The 26,649-nt window shown below is 39.0% G+C and overlaps 1 protein-coding gene across 1 annotated transcript in view; it reads left to right on the forward strand.

Annotated features, from left to right (window-relative positions):
- Positions 1 to 13,789, forward strand: part of SEMA3C (semaphorin 3C) — a 122,720-nt gene extending 108,931 nt beyond the window's left edge. The window contains exons 14-18 of the mRNA XM_005443449.4: positions 275 to 316; positions 1,405 to 1,562; positions 4,492 to 4,559; positions 7,803 to 7,933; positions 9,897 to 13,789. Coding sequence (XP_005443506.1) covers positions 275 to 316; positions 1,405 to 1,562; positions 4,492 to 4,559; positions 7,803 to 7,933; positions 9,897 to 10,310 — 813 coding nt within the window. The 3' untranslated portion in view covers positions 10,311 to 13,789. The remainder of the gene's footprint in view (positions 1 to 274; positions 317 to 1,404; positions 1,563 to 4,491; positions 4,560 to 7,802; positions 7,934 to 9,896) is intronic.
- Positions 13,790 to 26,649: the final 12,860 nt, after the last annotated feature.

Below are 26,649 nucleotides of genomic sequence, written 5' to 3' on the forward strand. Positions count from 1 at the left end.
ATTAAAAATGTACAAGAACTTGCTGGTGCACATGGGTAATAATAATGAGTTGAGTTTAGCAAGTACATTTTGTGAGACTGAATTGTATAGATGTCATTCGTTTCGTTCTTAAAATAGGAAAAATATCAGTAGGAATGAGTTACGCCTTTCCAAGATACGAAAAGTTATATTTTTCTTAGATATGACTTTGGTATTATTGAATTTGAGATTTCTGTGTTGGGACAGTATTAACAAGACAGTCCTTGTAAATGTGGTTTGGAATTTTGTCTTTCAGAGTAATTCCCCTATAACAACAATGAAGATTTCATCTAAAAAGGTAAAGAAAAGTGGTATCCTTACTTAGTGCTTATTAACTGAGAAGCAAATTAACTTAAAGATGTTAGAATACCAATTGCTTTGTTGTTTTGTTTGACAATTAAGGAAAAAAAGTATTAAAAGAGGAAATGTTCCCTCCTCTCTTTTTCTTAAAGTCCTAACCAGAAATTTTCTCTTGGAAGTCCAATCTATGCAAAAAGGCAGTGTTGGAGCTGTTGGGTCCATGGCGAACTAGTGTGTGTTCATTAGTAACAAACAATGTCAATAAGAATGATGAAAACACTTGAGAGGATTTCTAGTGAAATGTTACAAACCTGAACTAAAAATATGCATTCCATGATTTTACAAGCAACGTGTTGCCCAATGCTTTACAAAACTGCTACTAATTTATAATTATTTTTAGTTTTATGACAAAAAGATCAAGGGAGAGTTGAGGTTTTTGTTCAATACTAATTTATATTTTAAGAGTAATTGATTAGATGTTTCAGAGTAAAACAGTCGTTTTGGCCCAGATTTTGAATGTTCTATTCACTTTGAACTCCTTTTCCAAAAGCTTTCATTTATTATAAAAATTCTTCTGGCTTATTTTTCCAGGTATGTAAGGCTATCAGAATCTGGCCGTAAGCCTCAACCTAATCTCTAGGTTTTATGTCTTGGAAATCTATGCACTGGAGAATCCAACTAGGAACTCTGCATAATATTTATTAAAGTGACTATATGCAGACAAAATACTTTGTTCAAAGACTTGAGCCAATAATCCTCACTGAATAAGAACCAAGTTCCCAAATCTGAGCAATATTAACTCAGCCTGTCTGCCCCAGAACAGAACAATGACACTCAATGTCCGAAAAACATTAACATTCCCCAATGTTTCTAAGTGTTTTCTAACAGACGGTGGAAATATTTTTCCATAAATATGTCCAGGCTTGTTCACCTGGGAGATTCCTGTTTATCTTGACTTTATATATATCAGTGGCTCCCTTTTTGGTCTTAATTCCAAGATTAATTGAAAGGGGTTTAGGTGTGTTAGCCAAGCCTTGGGTGAAGCTCCTTCACATCTGAAATAAATCTTTCCATTTCCTTCTACAGCAACAGTTGTATGTGAGCTCAGATGAAGGGGTCACCCAGGTGTCCTTGCATCGCTGCCACATCTATGGGACCGCCTGTGCTGACTGCTGCCTAGCCCGTGATCCGTACTGTGCCTGGGATGGCAATTCCTGCTCCAGGTTTTATCCCACAGGGAAAAGGTGAGCAGTATTAAGCAGGCCAGTGAAGTCTGCAAGGAAAGAAGGCTTTTGTTCTGCTGTGTAGCCTGGGGTGTTGTAGTGTGTTGGAGAAGTGGGATGTCATTCCTTTCAGGTACATGTACAAACAATACCTCCGTAGCTATTGTGCTTGGCATTGTGCATCCACCTAGGAGTGTGCTGCAAGGGTGCATGATAAAGAGCTTGCCTTTTCATGTTTAAAGTAATGGACAGGAAAAAAAACCACCAAAACCCATTCCTAATCATAAATATTAATCCTTCTGTCTCATGCACACAAAATCAGTGAAACATTTGTTCGCTTTGTTTAAATTCATTTGCACTATGGATGTAATTATGACAGGCCTAAATACAGCAAAATATCTCTCAGGCTGTCTGAGGAATAAAGTCATTTATTTTTTTGTTCCTCATTTGCTCCTGAATGAGAAGAATTATTTCCAGGGAAATTTTAGGCAAATGTGATTTCCATGTAATGCCTGTTGATTTGGGGGTTTTGACATGAGATTTATTAAAGCAGACAGGGAAAGCAATTTCTCTTTAATTTACAGCAGAGCTAATAGTCCGTCTCATAATTCTTATGCAAAACAGGAGCCTCTTTCCTCCTCCCAAGGGAAATATTTAATAGCAGGAGGCTGTAGTGAGCTCTTGTATCCCTAAGATTTCACTTCATATACCAAAAAAAAGCTACAGAATACACAATGAGTATTCTGCAGAGGAGAAAAATCTTTCAGATGCATGCCTGAGCTTCACCTGCTCTGTGCCACTGTGCTCCCTGCCTGCATCTGAGCTGCAGATGCAGAAGACCAGGTGCAATTAATGGGCTTTACTCCTTTACCTACATGGAGGGAGACAGTGGACAGAAACAGGCAAAGTGGTGGCCCAACCAGCTGATGACAGTGTCATCCCTGGCATGTTTATTTTATTATTAAATACTTGTGTTATTGCAAAGTTTTTTTGACTCATTCCTTATTTGAGATAAAGAAGTGAAGCCCAACCTGGCCATGTAGCAGCTGGTAAAGTACCGGAGTTTTTTACGACTTTCACTCAACATATTCAGCCTCTAGATTGCAGCCTGATTGTTTTCTTCCATGGAACAGAGGTCGTAAGATAGGGAGAGGAAAGAGAAGAAAAAATCCCCAAGCCTGTGCAGTTTCCAGTGGATTCCTTTGCCATCCCCATTATATACACGCAGGGTTATTTCCACTGGGGCTTGCTTTCATGCTGACATTTTGTTTGCAATTTTCTTTTTATATCAAACCAAAATAAACACCTAAAACTGTTGGAAAGAAATCTGGTTTTCATATGTGAAGGAAATGAGTTGTCCCTTTATCTAACAAGAGAGATTATGAAGGAGAAAACATTGGTAATTAGAGCCAAATCCCATAGTCTAGACAGTAGTATCTGCTGGACACATTTGATTATTTGCTACTTTTGACACTTTTGCCTTCCATGGATTACTGTGGCTCCTCATCCAACATAGATTTACCACAAAACACCTGAAAGTATTATATTTACTTTCTAACCAACACCTTCTCAACCTTTTTTATAAATATCAGACTGTTTGTTTCCATTCTGAGAACTGCTTAATGCAAGCAGCGTGCCATTTCTGACAGAGTGGAGCAGCTTGGTAGCACAGGAGTCCTGAAATTCACTCAGAAACTCTTCATTGCCTCCTTTGACTCACAAAAATGGTTCACAAGAGTCAAGATCCCAAGGCATAAGATGAAATATTTTTGGTGATAAACATCAAAACTATACTTGGAATGTCAGAAATTACTCCTTTGAAACATTGCCTTTCAAATGTTTCCTTTTAAAACAATGCAGTGAAAGGATCGGGTGACATGGAATTATAAACACTGTCTCTGGTTGTTTGTGCAGTACCTGGTATAATGTGGACGTAGAGGCATCACCCTTCACTCAGCAGTACTGGAGCTCCAGGGGCTTTTTACAGTTTCTGATCTTGTGAGTCATTAGTGCATAGTTCAGAACACAGCTGTTACATATCCCAGCAGCATCCATTTGCAACAATCTATCACCAATACTTATTTTTGTTGCACTTGATAAATATTGAACCAACTTACAGAATATCCAGCAAACAAAATTATGTATCTTAAGAATAAAAAATTCAGACACCAGGTTTTCATGCACTGAATTCTGCGAGCTATGACATCCTAGCTGAGGAGGGCTGAAACGGTGGTATTCCCAGTCTCAGTAAACTCCCTAGTTTATTTGTTACAGAATCGTGATTTTGCATCTGTTATCTAAATAATATGGAAAATTCCCATTTAGAAGTATTCTGAGACTTGGTGAGTTTGACTGTCTTCTGGAAATAATCACACATCCGCTAGCAGAGGACAGAACCGAATCTTAGCTCTCCATTATTCTGAGTGAATACTTCAGCCACTCAGCTACCAAGGCGGCTACAGGCACCAAAAATAAGGTGCCTAGCAAAATGAAGGAGGGAACATGCCCTATGTCATAATTTTATTTTGGTGCATTACATATGAGCACTGTGACTCTTACACATCTCATTCTTAGGTGCTTGCCTTTATGAAGAATTCCAGCTGGAGGTTCTGGCTTTGAATGTTAGGTCTTGCAACAGTGAACCGACACCTATTTGATGCATCACCTCTAACTCTTCCATCTCTATACCTCCATTGCAAAACTACTTTACCTACCAAAGTACAACCATTTTATAAACTTCAGCAAACTGACTGTCCACTTAAACGTTATCTTCACTCTAGCAAGCCTGCCAGGAGTAAAGCATACTCACAGTAGGTCATGAACTACCCCTCACAGCTGATCTAGTAAAAAAAAAGAAACAAAAAAAAAAAAACCAACCCACAAATAAAAAGGTGTTTATTTGTAGTGTAGCTGTCTTGGAATAACATTTTGTTTTTACAAAATATTTCAGGAGGAGTCGTAGGCAAGACGTGAGACATGGAAACCCTCTGACTCAGTGCCGAGGTTTCAACCTGAAAGGTAGTATAATTTAGAGATCCTCAAGCTATATAAAGAATGCATGGCTTTCCTTTATGTGATTCATCATAACTCACATTTTCTGTGCGGTTTACTGGTAAAGCATAATTATTTTCCAGGTCTGAGTTTTGTTTTGATTTCATTTTAACACCTTTTCCTTGCAATTACATGACACTTGCATATATATGATATAATTATATCATTATTATATCATATCATATTATGATATATTATATATCATATATTATATAAAATATTATATCATTATTATGATAAAATATTATATATTGTATCATTATATGTGATAAAATGATGAACCATGAAATACATAGTTCAGCATACATGAAATAAAAAGCTGATAGTGTTGACCAGTAACAGTCACAGTTAATCTAAGGGCTTTTCTGCTTCTAAATACCTTCACTCTTTGTTAATGCCTCTTCATGCATTTAAGTCTTGGCCCTCAGAATTACTCTGAATATTTGATGCCATATTGAGTTTTGGAGCACATCTTTCAGCAAACAGCAGGCTCTAGGCCTGTCTTTTGTGTTATGATTATTCCTTTCTCCCTTCACATGGGAAAATAAACCATTCCAAATCTCTTTATGAAACCTCTTATTTCCAGCTGTGCAATGCTTTAGTCAGCCTGGCATGCAGTGGGTGGACAGGGGAGCTAATTCCCTGCCCTCCCAACTACCACTTTATTCAGATTGATGGACACCAGTCAAATATGGCCAGAGTCATAGTAAGAGTAGACACATACATAAAGGCAGCTTAATACCCTTCAGCTCCATGCATGCCTGAGCTCAGTGATAGCAATGTATGCCATCAAACCAAGGGCATGCATTAGAGAATTATGCTCCTTTCACCTCTGTTTCTGAGCCTGCATTTTGAAGTGCGTTCTCATCTGTACCATCTGGAGACCAAATAATAGACCTGATTGTAAATTTTCAATTTAATTTTTTGAATAAAAGAACAATGCTTGAAGAGTTACATGTAAAAGGTTCAGTTAATAGTAATCCCAATGCAGTGGTCTCCGCTGGGTCTCAGAAGAATCTCGTGGATCAAAACAGACAACAGTCAGTTGGGCGTAGATCCCTCAGCCCAACTGTGGCTAATGGTGCTCTAGTGAGTCTTTCCCCATGACTCGGTATTAGGTCATTTATATGAAGCTGAATAGCTTGAAGAGTTAATTACAAAAGATGACCCCAGCATTGGAGTATGCACCTGAGCTCTGAGAGATCCATATTAAAGCTTGGGCTCTGAGTCATGAAGTAACTTGAGCTGCGTGTCCTACCTTGCAGGCATGTGCTGTGACCACCTACCCATTGTCTGTCCCAAGGGTGGGTGTCTCCTCTTTCGGTGTGGAAAATGTGAGAAGGTCAACTGTCTGCTTTCTGGGCTGAGGGGAAACAAATGTTTAAACCTTAATAGTCCTGTGAAACAGGTTTCTTGTTTTCCAACCATTTTTTCTTAATGTGGGTGTATTTATAGGTTTATGTGTTTTAGCAACTGTAATGAAGGATATTTTGTTGACAGTAGTGGAATATAGCATAGGTAGATGGCAGTTGTTTCCCCAGTGGAAAAAAAGATAAAAAGAAACAGCAACTTAGACTCTTTCAAAATATAATTAAAGACATTTATAGCAAAACTACCATGTTTGGGGAAAAAATGAAATCTACCTAAAGAACAAAAGACAGAGTCAGTCAATAGCAAGAAATGTTCCAAGATCTTGGGGAACCACAGTCTTGAAATTAAGTCTTTAAACATGCATACCTTAGACCTCTCAGCATGTATAAACTCAACATTTTTGGCACATTGCAGTTTTTAAATAGATCAAGAACTAAGGGGCTTGTATGATAACTTTTCAAATGTTCTGTTTAATAGTTATGCTTGTGTTAACCCTTATGGCCATTAGACAAATGCATTTGTAATCTTTCAATCTTTTCTTAGCATGTTTAAGTAGTAGTTGGTAAGACGTTGGATATATCTTGATCAATTAAATGGACAAAGATGCCTTTCTGTGGTACACCTAGTTCCAGTGTACCTAAAAGTAATAATGTTACAGCTCTAATTTTCACTGTTCGACAGCTACAAATAGATCAGCTCACAGATAAGCTCTTTGCTAATTTACGGTCTGTGAATGCAAAATAATTTCCACATTATTCTCTTAAAAGTTACGGTTGATTTTGGTACAACCTGATAAATGTGCTAAAAACTTTGAAGTACTAGAACTAAGCAAAGCCTCCTTCCTTTAGTACAATAGATTCTAATTTCACATATCGGTTGATGAAAGAAGCTGAAAAGAATGGGAGATACATTAGAGTCTGAGGAAAACCAGTCTTAGGACTGTGCAAAAACAATCAGATTTTAGATGTGTAGACCTCTAGGTATTTGCATTTCTCATATTATTTGGTATCCATTGCTTCATTCTAAAAAAAAAAAAATATTTCATAAATGAAGTAAGCTTTTAAATCTGGAAGTGTATTGTTTTCAGGACAAATGTTATGATTTGGGCTAAGCAACGAGCATCTAAAAGTTCCTATTGGTAACTGCCAATTGTTCATCAAGACTATAAAGGGGCACAACAGGTCTAAGCGATGACATACACTCAGCACTTGCCCAGGTGTTGCTGGAGTGCTGTAAATCTGTCCTGCTCTCTATTGCTGGCCTGTCTACATATTCATTGCATTTCAGATTTAGAGCCAAGTCCCTTCCTTGCTTTGTACGAGAAGCAGAGGAGCAGGAGCCAAGCCTGCCCTCTCTCGTCTCCCTGTGATTCTGCACACAGCTGGAATAGATGGAGCCTTCTTTAGGGCATGCTGCTGTATTTTGAGTCTTACAACCATATTCCCCCAACTCGTAAATGGTGAAGTGTGAAGAAATAAATATGTTAAATACTTCATTTTCCTTTGGATTGTTCTAGATAGGCTTTCTTGTAAGAGTAGAGAATAAGATCATTTCAGGGAACAATATCCCTGAGCTGTGATCCCATCATCAGAGCTTATCAGCCCACAGATATCCTACTTTCTCGGAACAGACCATGTCGAATTGAAAACACTGGTATTTGGAATTGGATGTGCTTCTTCACATTTCACTTTATTTCTTTGAAAATGTTGTGCCCTAAATTATTTATTATTGGCCAATATCAGGATCAGACATGCTTCATGTTACCTGTATTGCAGTTACTTGCTTTCTATATCAAATCACCACTCACAGTAGCCTAATCTGTTTTCTTTTTCTTTCTAGCATACAGAAATGCTGCAGAAATAGTTCAGTATGGAGTGAAAAACAACACCACATTTCTTGAATGCACACCCAAATCTCCACAGGCTTCTATTAAATGGCTGCTACAGAAAGACAATGACAGGAGGAAAGAGGTGAGTAATGTGAGCTGGAGCTCTGGAAGGGACCTCAGCCAGCATCTCATCCACTCCCCAGATCAAGGCAAGGGAGCGTTTGTGTTTTCATCATATTGCCTGGCTAGAGTGAAGCTGGAGAATTTGTGTGGATGCAGGACAGTGAACAGCACTTTACCCATACAAATAATGTCAGACTCTTCAGTATAGCTAGGACTTTGCTCCTCATCCCCAGTGATTTCTATCAGACCAGAACAGCTGTCAAGAAAATTCTTGTGAGCCCCTAAAGTAAGGGAACTATTTAATGAATTTTTCCTTCACACCTTACTAATTGCTAAATGAAGGTTTGCGGCATCAGGAGTTCTTATTGATCTGAGGAAATAGGCATAAAAGCAATAACCTGTATAAAGTTCAGGAAGAAGTCAGCATGCAGTAGCCTTTCAGTGCTATTGAAGAGAAAAAAGACAAAAGTGGGAGAAATGTGAAAGGTTTCTTTAGCAAGTAAGTAGTCCAGGCCAAGAACACGTATTGACAAAAGCGTTTCCCCACCATGGTGCAATCACATTTTCCATTACTGCACTCTCTAAGGCTCTCAAGTTTCAGCACTGTAATACACGGTATGATTGTTTATGGGGAATGTGCCGTCCTTAAGTAATATCAAAGGGGGAAAAAATCCATTTCAAATCCAAGGCAGTTACTATATGAATAAAGAGGAACATCTTTCGAAAGGAACTGTTAAGTAATATGGTGTCTGTTGATAGATTATAAATACAGAAAAGCGTTATTCTCATACCAGAGCATTTTCCAAAATCAGAGAGGACTTGCAAGCCTTTCACTGAGTCTTTCATGCTGTTTTTCTCACTTACTCTTCAAAGACTCAAGCCATGTCCTGGCAATCTGGGTGCAATTCTTCAACCCTTTGCTATAGCAGAACATCTCCCTTTTTCGTTCATATGTTCAATAACTGTATTAGAATCAATGCAGTTTTAAATAACAACAGACAAATTAAAGCAATCAAAGGGTTAATTACATTTCATGCTCTCGGATTTCTGGAAGTTTTACCTCCGTAATATCTACAAAAGTTTACAATAACAGATTATTAAAATAAGTGAACTCCCAAGGGAATCAAGTATAATGCAAAGTGCAGTGGCAAAATAGAAAAATAATTCATAAAAATACCAGCACTGGTATTCTTTCATAATGGGTTAAATTAGAAATTTTTACTTCACAACTGACATGCAAAAAAACCGTGCATGTGCACAGTAATTTATAATCGGATGATAACCCAAGAAGCTGTGGTAATTCGCTTCCTTTAGGTGATGTGACCATCTCCTGGTAGTGTCCAGAGTCTGAAACCAGAAAGGAAATAAGAGAGTAGAAAAGTTGCTCATGGTTACCAATGAGCCAATTCCCAGCTGAGGTCACTGCGATGAAAAATTTTATACCAGGCTATAGACTCTACAGTGCAGATCAGAGTTTGGAACTTAGCCCCAGGAACCTGCTCTAAGTCAAAATATTTAACTGGAAGCCACCTTGTGTTCGCTGCAGGATTAACCACCAGTTCTGCACCTTTCTTCCACTGAGCCTCAGCAGCAACCTCTGATGCTGGAAGAGACGCTCTTGGGGGTGTAACCCTGGCAAATACAAGTTCATTTCCAGCTCTGCTATTTGAACATTATGAAAACTCTTCTTTCATCTAGTCTCCAGGTTTGCGTATGTCTTCACCCTGGCCAAATATATTGTAACATAACAAATTTTAAAAGTAATTTTCTTTAGTGATACTTACCTACTTTGAGATAAGCTCTCTGCTAACAGTAGCAATAACAGCGATCTCTGGGAGATATGATAAAGCAAAATATAGTACATTTAAGAAACTTTAAGGAAGAAAGAGGTGTTTGGGGTGAGACTTATCAACAGGTCCAATACTGTATTGTTCCATAACATTCCCTAAATAGTTCCTTCTGCCTTTTTACCCTAATTTTAGGTCAAGCTGAATGAGAGGATCATAGCTACTGATCAAGGACTCCTCATTCGCTCTGTCCAAGACAGTGACCAGGGGCTTTACCACTGCATTGCAACAGAGAACAGCTTCAAGCAGACCTTAGCAAAGATCAATTTCAAAGTGCTGGATTCAGAGATGGTGGCCTTCATGACTGACAAGTGGTCACCTTGGACCTGGGCCAGCTCGGTGCGAGCGCTGCAGTTCCACCCAAAGGACTTTGTGGGAGCTTTCAGCCACTCAGAAATGCAGATGATTAACCAATACTGCAAAGACAGTAGACAGCAAGGTCAGCAGAGGGAAGAATCCCAGAAGATGAGAGGGGACTACAGCAAACTAAAGGCCCTTATCAATAGCAGGAAAAGTAGGAATAGAAGGAATCAATTACCTGGATCTTAATTTTATTTGGTAGTGATAGATAACTTTGTCCTCACTGTAGGGGGCTTATATTTGTCTATAGAGAACAAATTTAGGCAAATCTGATAAATAATTAAACGAAAATCAAACAAGCCTCAGAAAAGATGTCTCCCAATAAAATGCAGTGTAACCTAAGAAAATCATTCAGAGCATTTTCTTTCCTAGGTGCTTACAGACACTAGGTTGGGCTCTGTAGTAGAAGCAGAAGTGGGTATTCATCTTAAACCAGATTCACCTTTACACATCTCAGTATTTAATTACAGCTTAATAGAAATTTTTACAAAATCAGTGCATTATCTTGCAACTCTGGAACTGTACAAGACCAGTGGTGAAAGAATCCAGGTTAAGATGTATGCTCAAAGTAGGATGGTACTAAGATTTCCTTACACTGCATTTAAGAACATGAGTTTCTTCTTGTTTACTGTTCAATATTGGGTTTACAGCTTTCACTCATTGTTCAAATCATGTGAATGCATGCCGATAGGAAGCAAGTAAATTATAGTAGAAATGTTTCATTCATTCAGAGGCCAAGTGAAGGAATGAGTAGAAGAAAAAAAATTTATACTTTATCAGAAGAAACACTGATTATTGTGCATAGTATGAGTTGTAATAAATTAATGAGTTCTGGAATGTAACTTAAAATATCTCTGCTCATATTGATTTTTATTAAAATAGGTTGTCCTATAACACTACATAGCTATAGAAGTGGCACAAAGCTAACATAAGAATGTTCATTATACATACAATTTTGAAAAACACCTAAGTGACTTAGGTATTTTAGCTATTTTTCAAAGAATTACACTCCAGTTTTTTTCAAAGGACAGAATGGGTGTATACTGTATAGTGTTTACTCAGAAACGAAAAACATAGATTGTCTTTAAGCTGTTCCATGATTAAATTGGAGCTTGTCTGCAATGTGGAAACACGAGTGTCTTCAAAAATTTTTAAACATTATTTTTTCAACTGTTTTTTCAAAGTTGCAAATATTTTAACTAGAATTTTTAAATTAAACCATTTCTATTTTCCAGTCTTTGTACCCTTTTTCTTTTCAATGTTTTCACAATTTCCTCTTACTTTCAGTTTTCTGCTGAAAAGATAAGGAAAAGAAAAGAAAAAAAAAAAAAAGAACGAGGGAAAAATAAAACTGAAAAATGGGTTTGGGTGAAAAACCAAAAAGTTTAACAACTTGAGAGGCATGTTTAAACAGAAATATTTTTGTTTAAGAAGCAGCTGTCAGATCTAATGAAGTATTTTTAGATGAAAATTGGGTAAATGTGCATCAAGCCATCTTGGGAAACCCTTTTTTTTTTAGCAGCACTAATGCCAAAAAATAGGGACATATCTTTATCATTTTACTATGTAAGAGTGTTCAGAAGCCACTGAGTCTGTTTGAAGGAGATGGATGACAGGGATTAAAAATGTATGAGTACCTTAGAAAAATTGTGGTTTATTCTATGATATTTTAAGATAGTATACAAAAATATAAACAAATGGTCAGCTCAAAACTGAGCTATGTTAAGCTAAAAAAAAACGAAAGGTAAATTTCTAGGAAACAAATGGAATGAAAATAATTTCTGAACCCAGAGAAGATAAGAAAAAATATTTTTAACAATTCATTAGTTCCAGCCAGTAACAGATGGTTACTGTATTTTAAAACATAGTTTTAAACATTTTAATGACTCTATGTTGAAAATCTGGACTTTATTTTGATTCCGCTTCTATTAGACTACTCTGGGAATAACTCTACAGGGCGTAGGAGAACTGGGTTTGTGCCAGTCTGAGTTAAGATCAGGTGCGATGGAAGTAGCTCAGGTATTTACCTGGTATCTGTTAGATATGTCACTCTATCACCACCTGATGCAGAATAGCTGGGAAATGGACCGTGATTGATCAAACCATTTAAACACTGTCTCCAAGTCCCTTTGATGCTGGTGGGAGCTCTTTGAATTAAATTTGTGTGCTTACTGCTTGCTTCAAAGGGGATGGCAATGCCAGTCTGCTCATATATTGCCATCTAGTTAAGTGCTTTCCTTAGGCCTAAATGCTTATTTCTGCAACATGTAGCCACTGGTATCTAAGGTCCTGCTTATGGAAACCACCAGGAAAATTTCTGTTTGACTTCAGTGAGCTTGGATCTGTCCCCAAGAGCTGCCAAAGCAGGCTCTGGAGAAGAAAAAAGGAAAATGAGGTGTGTAAAGGAAAATAAGATTGTTGGTTGTTTTCTATTCTTTGTTTTCCCAGCTGACGTTCAGTGCAGCAAACTATTTTTTTGTTTTCCTGATGACTGACTTCTGAAGTAAGTGACAAACCAAAAAAATCGAGTGCCACAAAATAGAACTACCTCCTGGAATGACATTAGTGCATATACTCTGTATGCTGCCATGCTCTTCCTATTTCCCCAGAAGATTCGCTGCAGAGTTAGTGTGATATTAATGTCTATTGTGAGGATCATAATTGCTTCCAGATGGAATACAGTGATTAATAGGTATTTAAGGGTACAATTTACCCTTTAAATGGTTAGGTGCAGTTATATTTTAATAGGCCTCTATTAGGCCTCAGAAATTATTGTTACACTGTTTTCTAATAGAATATTGGCAATAAGGGATTCCGTTAAACAATCAGCATAGCTCAGAGTTTCATATGATCATAAAATAATATTTTTAAAGCTGCTTCGTATGCCATTATTATGGTACGACTGTTTAAGGGATTATACTTAAACTAACATTTTTCCTGCTGCATGAAAACTTCAGCAAATATATAATAAGCTTCTGTCAGTGCGTAACTGGTCCAAGTTTCCATGCTTTAGCAGCTTTCCCCTGTGTATAGAGTAGTCAGGAGGCAGATGCTCAGCTGATGTAAACTAATGTAACTTCCTTGCTGTCCATTTAGCTACTGTGGTTTATACCAGCTGAGGATTTGGCCCTAAATGTACAGAATAGACAAACTGCAATTTTTATTTGTTTAAAGTAGCCCCTCTACTGTAGGTAACACCAAAACTTAAGACTGTAATATTGTCTGTGCTATTTAATACTTCCTATTTTGAGGATTACTAAATACTGTATATAATTTTATTCCTTAAAAAATTCAAAAGCAAAATGACTTCTAGGCATAACTTCACCAAATGTAAAGATATGTTCACTGCTAAGAACTTCACCGTGTACTGATATTTTTTTGGCTATTTTTATTTTGTGTAGTTTGTAAAGTTTGCTGAAATCTTGACTTAACAATGTGTTCTTTGCAATTGTTGTTACTGTAGATATGTGTGTTTTATTAAGAAAATCTTGTTTTAAAAGTGTAGGTATGTGTATAAGTTCCTAGCATGATGAAACTGTCATTACAGTGAATATGCATTATATAGTGTGTAAGAAAGAACAAAATGTAGTTTAACATAGTGCTATTTAATTGAATATCTGAAATACTATTTGCCTGACAAAATAAAGTGTGTTGCAACAGCTTAGAAACTTTTTGTTTTCTCCTTTATAAATGTCTTAAAAATAAGGAACTTTTTTTTTCTTATTATCTGAAAAGCAATCCCATAGACTTTCTTAAAGAAGTCCAAGAAAATACTTGGGAGTGTCAGATATTGCAGCTGATCACATCTGAGCATTGCTGTGGGCTGAACACTCAGTCATAGAGAATTCCAGGAATTCATGAGGAGTCAGAGATTCATTCTGTCAGAAATTATCCCATATAGAGGCCTTGCATATAACCAGGTTAACATTGATTTAAAAAAAAACAACAACCAAACAAAAAAAAAAAACAACTAAAAAGTTATTTTCTGCTAGAAGTATAAAGTCAATCAGAAATGTCAGCCTAAAAAAGGGCAGTATGGTATAAATGCTTTCTGCTTTTATTACACTGAGGAAAAAAAATAATAATAAATTAAAAAAAAAACACCAAACCCAAAAAAACAACCCACAAACAAAAAACCAAGTGCATTCTGTGAAATCCTGCTGATGAAACAACTTGTGTTGTTCAGCTTCGTCTTTCAGTTGGGTCTTGGAGGTATTCTCCAAGCAGCTCTGCAGGGGAGGCAGGCTGGTGGGACTGCACCGCAGGGAGCCGTAGCTCTCGCCAATTTCCTGGCTTCTACTTGGAGTAAAATAACCTGCCTGACACCTACAGTATGCTGCTTTTCTTGCATCTATCATCTGAGCAGTGTTATTACTGCTCTTCTTATCATCTGTTTTTCCAGATGGGTTTTAACAAGAAAGCATAGGGGCTCCTCAGTTCTTTGGGATAATAATTAAAACTTAAATGTCACAAATACCGGCCTTCCCAACAAGGTTCTGGAACGTTAAACCTGGATTTTGATTTCCCAGATAGATAGGTTCCTGCAAGGCTTTATGAGGTGTGAGTGGATAAGATTACTTCACTCCAGGATTTCCGTACTGGCTGGTTCCTAGATGTGCTGATACTGGATAGTTATCTGCTCAGCACTCAGGCCAGTTTAGGTTGGAAGCTGAGGTTTTGAGCACTCCTGCATGCTGTACGAAATGTTTGGATTAGATTCCAAATAAGCTGGACATTTGCAGAGTTTTACAGTTAGAGAGACCTTTCCCCGATTTGATCCTCTGTCTTGATGCCCTGCTCAGTTGTCTTTTGCTGGTCTTCTCCCCCTTCTCTTTTTTTCCTTCTGCAGCATGCTTCAACACTTACTGCATTGATTCCTTAGCTCTGAGCAGTGGCAAAACAAGACAGGGACTTCTATGGACATCAGAAGTGAGATCTTCAAAGATCTGAGCTTTCTCATTTGTCTTTCAAATGTCTGTTGGAATTTTAAATATTTTTTTTCCCCCATCTGGGAGCTACTGCTTTTTCTAAGGTCTCTCTTCTGGTGACAAGACCTTTCTAAGGTCTCCCTTCAAATAAAAGCAGGATGCAAAACCCACAGTCTTGCGATGCATGTGCCCATGCAGGATCCCTACCGGACGGGGCATTGTCAAGTACAGCCTCCTCTATGCAGCCACAGAAGCCCAGAGGAGACCAGTGGAAAACATTGCCTGCTCATGAGGCAGTGCTAACAGCAGGGTGGCTCCCAATGCTACAGAATTATTTTTGCCTCTGGAACTAATTGTTGCCTCCAGAATTAAGTCAGCAGATATAATTCTGTGGAGCAGGCCATAAAAGCAGGTTGAGGCATTGTGGCTTTAGTCTAAAGCAATGGACTAGGTTTCAGGGGATCCATACTTACTTATCCTTTGCGCTGCAGCTGGCTTGCTAAGGCCTTTTTCTGCACCCCAAGGTGGTCTGGAGAGAATTGACTCCATGTGATATGAGCCCAAGTAAAAATACACACAGATACTCACCAGCAGGCTCCAGTACAACTACCTGCATACAGAGGAGCTTTTCTTTCCCTGCCATATTTGCTGATCCGTTTAGCTTCTTTTAACATTAATGTATGTCCTTTTTCTGTTTCAATATGGACAGAATCAGACCTCATGGTCCCAATCAATAGTTTCTGGGTAGAGCAGTTACCATCTCTGACAGCATTTTAAAAGACAAGTAATTGGTCAAAAAAAGCCCCTTCCTCTATTCACTCCCCTTTCTAACTTACCTTCTGCACTATTTGTCTCAATAAGAATTTCCTTTTAGCATCAGAAGACTAGCACTGTGTAAGAAATAAAAAATGTGCTGTCATTTAACATGTCTAATCTAAACTAAATACTGAGATTTAAAGATGCTTTGGCATTCTGAACACTCCAAGACACAAATTCAACACAGCTGGCTCAGCAGTCAACAAATAATTACTTTACAGTGATAGACTGTCCTGTATCCCAGGACTCATTATTGGATTCTATATACAGCTTTACAAAGCAAACAGCATTCATGTATTCTTAGCACTGTATCAGCTTCATTACTCCTGATTTAAATGCCAGCCTTATAAATGAACCTGAATGTTTGCTGAGCTCTACATTTGGGACAGTTTAGGCCAAGGATTTCAAAATATCCAACATTTTTAAAAGCCCTAAATTTTCTTCAAAGGATTTTAGAACAAGCAAATTAAAAATTGGTCAGTATAGTTGTTCGTAGGAAATAGTCACTAAGAAAGACTGTTTTCTAGCTGGGCAACTTGTACAGCAACATGTAGCTTGACAAATGGGTAAGAAAAATACGGTTACTTAACCTTAGGTTTACAACCCTTTTGGATAGTTGTTGTTCCTTGGCTCTTTGCAGTAGTTCTTTTTCCAGTATCTGCTCTCTCTGTCTCCATTTCAAAGGTCCCTAAGAGACATAGAGTTTATACTTCTTTTCAAGTTGACATCTTAGGACATGACGTCCAGATCATCATTTCAGGCCTTCCATTTAATAAGACACCAGTAAAAATGGTCTTACATACAGTATTATCTATGATATCTGCCTAAACCATTTCAGCAAGTGATACAATATTTGGAAACAAAATTACAGCATTTTTAAGACTTTGCTTGAAATGACAGAGAAGAACAGGACCCTAGAAAAGAACAGAGCAATGCAACATATCATGGTCCTTACATAAACAGAGTGAACATCGACTTGCTACTGCATGTTGTTATATGATGGAAAAATAGGATTCTTTTAGCCTTGAAGTTCCAATTTTCCAATAGGTCAAAGCTCACCAAGATTACTGTCCTTTCACTGCTCACAATGAGGATTTGGTAGGGCCTTTCAAGAGCTTTTGTGCCTCCCTTAATTTTTGTTAAAATTCAACCATTTCCTCTTTCAAAAGCTTTACCCCTCCTCTTCTGTATGGATTCTTCTTTATTCCCATTCCTTTCCTCAGCTGAACTCAGGCTAGTAGTCCCAGAGGGGTTACTTTAATTTAGCTGTTTTAATTACAAGCCCTGTTTACTCCACTACTCTGAAATATATTACCTATTATAATTATAAAAGATGCTGCACATTATTTGCTTCATCAGGCTTGCCTGCCTCATAGTGTCAGTAAACAAACAAAATATAAAGAGGTTCTTCCAAGATGTTTGAAGCCCTTGAGCTTAAGAACAAACATCAAAACCAGACTACTTAGTTGAATGTGCATGTTCATGCTCAAAAGACATATGGGTAATATTTTGCTCTGTTTTTTTCAGCACTATATTCATAGTGCAGACTATTCTTTGTTTCATACCTGGCAATACCAGTACCCTAGCTCAAGGATTTTGCTTTGAGGAACTTGAAATAAAATAAAGGATGGAGAGAAAAAACATCGATAGATTATATTATACAGATCTATTTATCAGATTGCCAGTCACAAATACATTCAGTTAAATTACCTGTAGGAGAAATTGTTTTGTAATTGAGAAAGATCGATAATCAAAAAAAAGTTAGTCCAAACTATCTGAAACAATAAGCACAAAAAATATTCCTAAGACAGGTTCCTTTGGGGAGAAAGATTAAAGGCCTTTGCCACAGTAAAGAAAGATCATCTTTATTAGCACAGCAACAAATCCAGATGCCTCCTTCAGATATATGGGACAAAAGGAGCTCACAAGTTTTCTTCCCTTTCCAAGTTTTCTAAGGATTAGAAAGATTTATCATATTTACCTATATATGGATTTGCCCTGTGTATGGATCTGTCCTGTGGTGTGTCCTCCACCTAGAGATGTCTGGAGCTATCAGGAAATGGTTAAAGCAAAGAACAACATGCCTGGTGGATTATCCAAGCTCCAGAAGTGGGGATAGTTTGCTGCCATTTGGTAACCACCTGGCCTTGTGGAGCATGCTAGTCAGGGCTGTTGTGGTGCAGTACACACTGGCCAAGGAGCCCTAAATGGAGTTAGAGACGGTTCATTTTCTAGTGTTGCTGGAGACCAGTTAGAGATTAACAAAGAGAGAATCGCCTCGCCAGTTTATTCGTTCCTGTCAAGAAGGCAAGCTGTTATTTTGAAAGGAGCTAATGACACGACGGCGAAAACCATATAAGCTGAACAGAAACTTCCCCTGCATCCTCCAGCCAACTGTAAAGTCAGCCAGCAGAAATCTTGGAAATGGTACAAGTCTTCCTGCACTGAGAGCACTCAGGTTTGGATGCCAAGAATAAATCTCACTCTGAGGGAAACCTCTGAAGTAACTGCTGTTGACTGGCTGTGAAGGCAGAGCTGTGTGGCAGACAGTGTCATGCCATGCCAGATGCTGCATCCCCCTGGTCCCATTTACATCGGATTTTGCCTTACTTGTCAGTGTGGGAAGAGAAAGGAGACAGTGCAGTTCCCCTTCCTTTGCCTCAGACTGGCAGCTCTGGGCTTCTCCTTTGGTTCACTCCAGCTACATTGTGCTGTCTCAGAAAGCTGAAACAGTCATAAACACCATTTAACTGGTTGATTAAGTCGGTTCACAGCTGATTTTTATCACCAGAATTTTGCAAAGCAACCATGGGATCTAGGCAAGTCCTTTTACCAGGACAAAGCACTAAGTTGCACCAAGACAGCTTTGGGACTTAGCAGCATCCCAAAGAAGGACACAGCACTGCGAAGGTTGGTTCACTGACCAGGAAAGCTCTGATTTGCAAATAATGCTTGGTAGTGACTTCTTTCTGCTGTAAGATGGGAGAATAGTTTCTGTAATGCTTTCTGCATGCTGCACACCTGCGTTTCACTAAACAAGACAGTCCTTAAGACACATCATACCTTGAACTTGAAATTTAGCTACTGGAAAAGAGCAGGAAATATATAATTCATGAAAGAACCAGAACTCAAGTCAAGGCAGTTCATGCTAAGTATCCTGAGTCTTGTGCAATGTCGTAAACTCCTTGGCTAACACATGCATCATCTAGCAATTCCCATCCCTGGATCCTAGGAAAGATCCAGCAAGTATTTCCTTGAAGACATATTAAGTTGCGGCCCTGTCCAATGTGCTCCCTTTCTCAGTTCCTGAAGCCAGGTTCCTAGTGAAAACTCCTACTGATGTTAGTTACTCAGCTTGGATAATTGGGGCTGAATAAGGCCTCTGGGATTCAGCTTTCTCAGAATCATGCTCAGCTTCCTTTTTCCTATGTCCAAGGTCTTCTGCATTTGAAATCTTTCTCACCACCTGATCATGGGCACTCTATATCCTCTCTATATAAATTCATTCCAAGTCAGTGAGAGAAACATTTATTTTCTGTGTTATTTATTTTAGGTTACTATGGCCATAGTAACCATATACAGAGTCAGGATATTGCAAAAACACAGTAAAGAGAAATTATTCAGAAGATATGTTTAAAAATAAATAAATAAATAACCATAGAAAATGGGCTAAGTAGTATTAAGAAAAAATCCAAGCCAAAATCAGAATTAAATAATGCCCTACAGATTCTGGCATTATACAATAAAGGAGCAATTAAAAAGCACCCCACTGTTGATTTAATTTGACAAATCTCAGTCATAACTGTGAGTGACAACGTTATGCCTCATCATCATCACCTCCATACCCCAAACCACTCACATCCCCAAATAACTGGATTATTTCCTTCACACAGAGTAATAATTAATATAGCTAAACAATGTGTTCACTAGAGGTTCTCTCTTGAAGGAAGAACCTCATTTTTTCAGGGGTAGGTGCAGCCTTGAACCAAACAGGGAGGCATGCATGATTTTGCAACCCTGGCTGTCCTGTAGCTGTACTGTTTAGTCCACCAGCTATACCAACACTGCTAATTGCCGGTTGGATGGATTGTGACAGTCAGGGTCCATTTGCTGACTTGAAGTTGCCTTTGAAGTTGGGTAGTTGGTGCTAGGATACACTTGTGTGTTACGTTAACCTGCGTATGGCTCATATTCTCCTTACTGTTGATCAGAGACTACTTAAAACTTGGTTTTACAGTGTGCCTCCACACTTAAAAACTGCAAAATTAGTCAGATCTACAGTCCAGCCATGGACCAGAAACTATTAACAGTGCCCCATTGACTAAATATTGAGTTGATTTTAAGGATAGAAATTTGTAAAAATGTAAATTTTAAAAATCCCTTCCATTGCCATAGGGTACAGCTGCTTGGCAATGTACTGGTGCTTTGTATCTCTGAAAATCATTTTGTCTTCCTTAATGTAGGAATTTGTACCAGTTGTGCAGTTTAATTTTCTTTGCCACCACAGATCTTGACCCTTGGTCTCCCTAGCTGTCTTTGCAGGGTGATTCTGTGGTTTTGTTTGTTTGTTTGTAACTCACTTGGGTCCACCGCCTCAAAGAAATATGTGGTGTAATTAATACAGGAGAGCTGCAGAGATGGTTGAGCACAGCCTGAATTTATATTTTCATTTGGCTGGTCAGAAAATTGGGTGCAATTCAAAATGAATGTGTCATCCCAGATCTCACACTCTGTTCTGTGGACAGCTACACATGCACAGCAACAGCTGAAATGAAAATGTAAGTCTCAGAGGATATTTAATCTCCAATATTTTCAACTTCTCTTATCACTACTGACCCCTAATTGCATACTGGCCTTTTCACAAAGTTAAAAAAGAAGGTTTAAACTGCTGAAAAAAAAAAGTTATAGCAAATAAACATGCAGTCTACCAATATAGTCCTCATATTCTGCTCGTGACTCAACAGTTGCTGGTATTTTATAACTAGTCTTAGGAAGATGAGTTGGACCTTTGCTGATATGTGCTATCTGACTGCTGTAAATCCTGCAAAAGCAGCACACCTACCACTCACTGCACAGGAACTTCCAGCAATACAGGAAAGCTGATCACAGCTCAGCCACTGCCGTGAATGTGGTTGCATGTTTGCAGAATAGCAAGAAGTTATTTTTTCCCTCTAATCTGAAAACTGAAGAAAAAAAAAATTTATTTTTTTTTCAGCCCATGTGCTGGACAAAACACAAAAAAGAGGAGAACTGATACAGAGAAAACACTTTTCTGTTAAGGTAAATATTGATGCAGCTGTTTATTGCCCTATCTCTTGAGAAAAACAATACCTCTATAAGGTCAAAGGGCTTTCAAATAAACATTAACACACTTTCTGGAGGACTAAGTTTCAAATCATTGCAGAAGGACTTCTCATGAACGCAGAACTCATTCATTCATTCATGTGGGGTTTGCTGCTGTCAGTCCTTCCTTTTGAGTCAGAGAATTTGAGCAAATCTCAGGCCACAATGTTGGGCTGTTCTATGTAGTGGGAATTAGACGGAGGCTCTGGGCTAGATTTTCAGTGCAACCTGTACAATAGGGAGGTCTCCATGCTCAGAGAGAGCAGAGTGTTGGTTTCCCTGCCAGGTGACAATCCTGAGCACTGTGTTATTAAGTCTTGTGACATTTATTTTTCCCTTTCTTTTCTTTGCCATGCAAAGCCAACCAAAAGAGACTTAAGTACCCCTGCCCAAGATGCAATAAGGGAGCTAGCCTCAAGCTGGTTGAAAAAAGTGGAATAAAATCTCTTCTGATTAGGGAGGGATTGACATTTGAATTAGACTCATGGCCTGCAAAGCAAAAGGGAGCAGAGGAGTCTTTCTCTGGATGTGTTTAAATGGGGTTGCACATAGTCTGAGAACAACTACAGGCTCATGCTTTGTAATCAGAATAATATCTGCTGTGGAAATCCTCAAAATTCCCAAGAGCTTAGCTAACTGGTGTGCTACATGTGGGCAGATGAAGCTTGGCTTATTGTGGCCAGGAAGTGTCATTTACGTCAGGTAAGAGTTTCGATTTAGGCATCCGAAGTCAGATACAACATATTGAAAAGATGATTATCCTGAAGCTAGAACCCATGGCACACATAGCAACTTGAAAAATTAATTCCAAAATAAAACCCAAAAGCTTCTTCTTGGTGCTGGGCATCCCTAAACACACAAATACAAGCAGGGGAGGCATTCATACGAGCTATTTCTTTCATTCCTTGGTCAAAGGGGTAGAAATAAGCCTTTGTCATTTGTGGTATATCTCATCACAAGCCTTAAGCTTAGAGGAATCATGATTCACAAGTGCCTCTTCTTGTCCATTAGCTGTAAAGAGGGTGTAATATGCTGGTATAATGCCTATTGTAAAGAAAAGTAGCGCTAGGTGAGATAAGCCTCAGCAAAGCCACCTCCTGGGATGACTGAAGAGTCAGGTGCTGGAAGGGAGGAAAAGCATTTACACGAACACCATGGATCAGCTGAAAAACTTCATATGTGCCAGCTCACTCAGGAGCATGCACTGAGACATGTGCACAGCGAGAGCCCCGGGTTCATTCCCCTCTTCCCTTGGCTTTGGGTGAAAGACAATGTTAACAACTGAAGAGTATCTAATCTGCTCCATATAGCACTGTAACAGTGCTTAGAGGCCCCAGGCCATTAGCAGCGGTCCTTTGCTCTTGGCCCTGTCCTTCTAGGACAGTAAGGCAGGCAAGAGGCAGAAGGAATCACAGGGCAGGATGGTTGAAAGGCTGCAGTGAGGACTGAGTTGCTTGGCTGTGGTGTATATATTTGGATGATTATTGACTGCTCTGTGTTGCTGGGGTCCTGTTCCCAGGAATTGCCTCCACACTTTCGAGCTTCCAGACCACTAGAAGCAGAAGAGAGGTACAATCTTAATGGTCTTTCTGATAGAGCACACCTCCATGACCACAGCAACCCACCTCATCCAACTTGATACTTGATTTTAAATCTTTTAATTTAATTGTAGGAAATGGCCTTTGGCCTTATGCCTCTCCTTTTAAAAGGATTGCTTCAGCTCCAGTCATTATATGTATGCATGAACCACCCACTTTGATATGGAAATTGTTGCAGCCCAAGGGAATTTCATTAAGTAGTTAGGGAGGAGGGCAAATAATATCATTTGCTGTAATTGGATCTACAGAGCCAATCATTAAGTGACCATATGTGCATGAGCCAGGCGCATTTCAATACCCTTAGCATACCTGTGAAAAAAACAAAGCAAGAGGGAGCTTCTTTATCTGTGACAGAATCTTGTGGTCCCTGGCATCTTTTCATTGCTTAAAAGAATTGCACGAGCCACGCTGTCATATCAAACTGTGCAAAGCAGGCAGATTTATCATCTGCCTGGAAAAGCATGGCAACTAAAGAGCTTTGCAGTTCCAAGCTAAGGGCTTGACAAGCACTGTAAGAATAAACCTGCTTTATATCAGAGCTTTCATAATCAGACCATGTTTTGCATTTATGTTCCAAGTTTGCTACTCTTAAAGGTCAGTTTTGTTCTGAGTCTGAAAGAAGTTAATGGTATTAAGAGCTAATGCAGCTGTAAATACAGTTTTCTAGCTTTTTTTGTTGTTTGTTTTATTTTTTTCCTCCTGTTCTGTTGGCTAAAACCCTAAACAGCTGGTGTTTGCTACATTGCATTCTTAGGGTGAAGAGTTTGTCCTACACACACAGAATGTGTTCATTCCTCAGGAATCAAGTGACCACACCAGAGCTAAACAATATGTAAAGCATACAATTTATTTTGGACCATGATTTCTTTGGATGCTGGAAGCTGGTACATTTATTAACTTTTGACTACAAACCACTGATTTTCAGTGGAAAAATGCATACAAGAAAGAGCAAACACTTTTACTGGGAGACATTATTTGGAATTTCACTAAATCCTTGTTGCTCTCATACCTTCTGGTTTGCAATACTCCATCTCTGAACAAGAGAAAAAGCAGGCAATATTTTATTTGCAAGAAACTTTTTGGTAAGGCAAAATGTCTCAAACAGTCCCTGACTGCACTAATGGAAAAATTTCCATTGAATTTGTGAGAGCTGGGGTGAGCCACCCATTTGAAGGCAGACCAGGTCACCATTTGCAGTAGCTCATGCGTGGTTTGCAATCCAAATCTGTGCTATTTAAATGGTACCTATTATAGTCTAGCTTTGGGTTATACTTATCAGTTGCTCTTTTGGTTAGGTGCATATCAGTAGGCCTCATGGTGGGTCACCCGGGGGTCACATTTTCAGGGCTTTTTACAACCAAAGCAACCTGAGCCTTGGGCCTGAGGTCCAGGGGTAGCTGAGTAACTGTTATTTAAGACCCAATGAAATTAATAGAAGTCATAGGTGTAAGCACTACTTCAGTGATCAGATCTCTTCGAACGCTTGGGTTTTAAATGTCCTGCCGGTGAAGGTTTAAGCTCTGGAAGACAGGACTGCCGCCTGAGGAAAGTGCAGGTCTGAGGCCCGCCTGGGACCAATGAGAGCCGGGACCATGAAAACGAGTAAAGGAATTTTATCCTTTGCTATCGCAGTTATTAAAATGCCTCAATCCTGCCGAGAAATCCCTGACTCTATTCAAATCTTTTTCCTAATCCTGTAAAGCTTAGGAGTCGATGGCTCCTGGAAAGGCCTGTGCCCTTCCCCAGCGGAGGGCCAGGCCCCATCAGGCTGCCGCCACACTGAGGCCACCCAGCCTCAGGCTCCCCAGCTTTCTGTGCCCATGTGTCGCCCCATGCACTGGCCAGACTGTTGGCACACACCCTGTAAACCACTGATACCCCATGTGGAAAAGCCCTAGGCACATACTTTTTGCACTGAAACATGGAATTCTTCAAGCAAAGGGGCCGCTAGGTACTTAGAGACTATCAGTCTTGTCTACAGGGCTGTTAGGCAGGAAAAAAAGATAGTGTATGTCCTAGGCGTTCTTGCATGTCTTTTCCTCTATTGTGTTCGCTTTCATTTTGTTGAGTTATGATTGTAAAGTTGGTCAAGAGTGTCGGGCCGCACCCAGCTGAAGGACCATGGCCAATCTTATCTTCTCAAATGCATTTCTTTGCGTCACTGCCAGTTCTCTGGCTTTACCACCCCAAGTAGTTGGAAGTGTCAGATACGGTGGTGCATGGAGCTGGAGAATGGTCGCTGTCAAAGCAATGGGTGGCTATCAAGGCAGAGTAAATGGGTTAGGAGGTTGTGATGTAGCATGCAATGTCATGAGTGTGCTTGCAGATGATGTGATGGAGAGTTCCAGCCTTATCAGCTGGTGTGATTTTACTTTTTTGTTCTGATTTATGTGGGTACGCAGTAATGATGTCATGTGCACACCAACTGTCTGCTTCACAATATGGCTGTTTCCATGCTTGCTAGTTGTCAGCGTCTGTCTGAAGGAACCATCAGCAGCCACTGCTGAGGGCTGAAGGAAGCAGCCTGGTGGGGACAGAAATAGAGAACAGCAGTATTTTATGTATCAGCAGCTGTGTATGCTTCCTGGTGAGTCAGCAGCTGGAGATAAATTCAGGCGATGGCAACTGCCTGTGAAATCTTTGTTGGCAAAGCCAGTAATGGAGAAAGTTTAATACACATTGCATATCTATCATTTTAACACGCCACCACCTACTCAGATGTGGAAAGTCTCTTCCTGCCCTTCAGGCACTCAGTGTGAAGGCTTAGTCTTCAGCAGGGATGCCAAGCTACCATGTGCCGAGCTTCAATCAGGCAAGATCTGCTGCAAAGCTCATTTACAGAGCTAATTTAGATAGTGGATACAAGTTTCTAAGTCATTTAAAATGCAGCAACACAAAAGCCTTCGCTATGGTACCAGCTCCCTGCAGGATCATCTCTGTGCCAAGTTCAATTTGTATGGGTAAAGCTATTTAAAACTCATTTTTCTTCAGAGAAAGGCAGATGTGCCAAAAATGAATTTCAGTCAGTAGTCAAAGGTAGAGATTTCTTGCTTAAAATATACAAAAAGACCAATGTGGTAATTATATATATATGAAAAGACATAAGAGAAATTTTTTACTAAATTACTGTAAAATTTAGGATGAAATCCTCACCCTAAAATTCTTACCAGAAATTTCCATGACATACAGTGACTATTGGACATACTCACATCCAATATCCTCCTGATACAAGATGTAGGCCAGTCAGCTGAAAAGGTATCTTCAGGCCACCCACACATGCATGTTAGAAATAGAAACAGAGAGGGAAACTTGAACAAGCCCAGCATTTGGCACCTTGTCCATTTAGCAACACAGATAACTTCTGATGTAACATCTTGGTCCTTATTTCTCTGGGGAATAACTTAAGATCCTAGTTCTGACTTTCTGTCCATATAATTGCAGCTGTTTGGTTTTGAAAAATAAATCAATCGTCCATCATTGTAAAGGGTCCCTTGAGTGTTAGAAGAAGTGCTTTTACCTAGGTATTAGGATGTCATCTCACTGGGATGAGAGACCATAGCCCACAACTTGCCAGGCACAGACTCCCATTTCTCTTTTGGTCAGTAATTATACATAAAAACTTGCATACAAATATGCGTATCAATCCTCCCACACATCTACAAATAATGAGTCTTGGAAACTGAGGTGTTCAAACCCAACAAAACCTTATTTTTCCTTCTTTGATCCTACCTTCAATTTTAATGTGGTGGAATTTGGCAGCGTGTGTATGTGTGTCAAAATTTCTCATCTCTTCCCTGAATTGTATCAGTACAAAAAATTATTTGAAATAATTATTAAAAAAAT

The sequence above is a fragment of the Falco cherrug genome, chromosome 5 (genome assembly GCF_023634085.1).
Source record: "Falco cherrug isolate bFalChe1 chromosome 5, bFalChe1.pri, whole genome shotgun sequence".
In the NCBI taxonomy this organism is placed as follows: Eukaryota; Metazoa; Chordata; class Aves; order Falconiformes; family Falconidae; genus Falco; species Falco cherrug.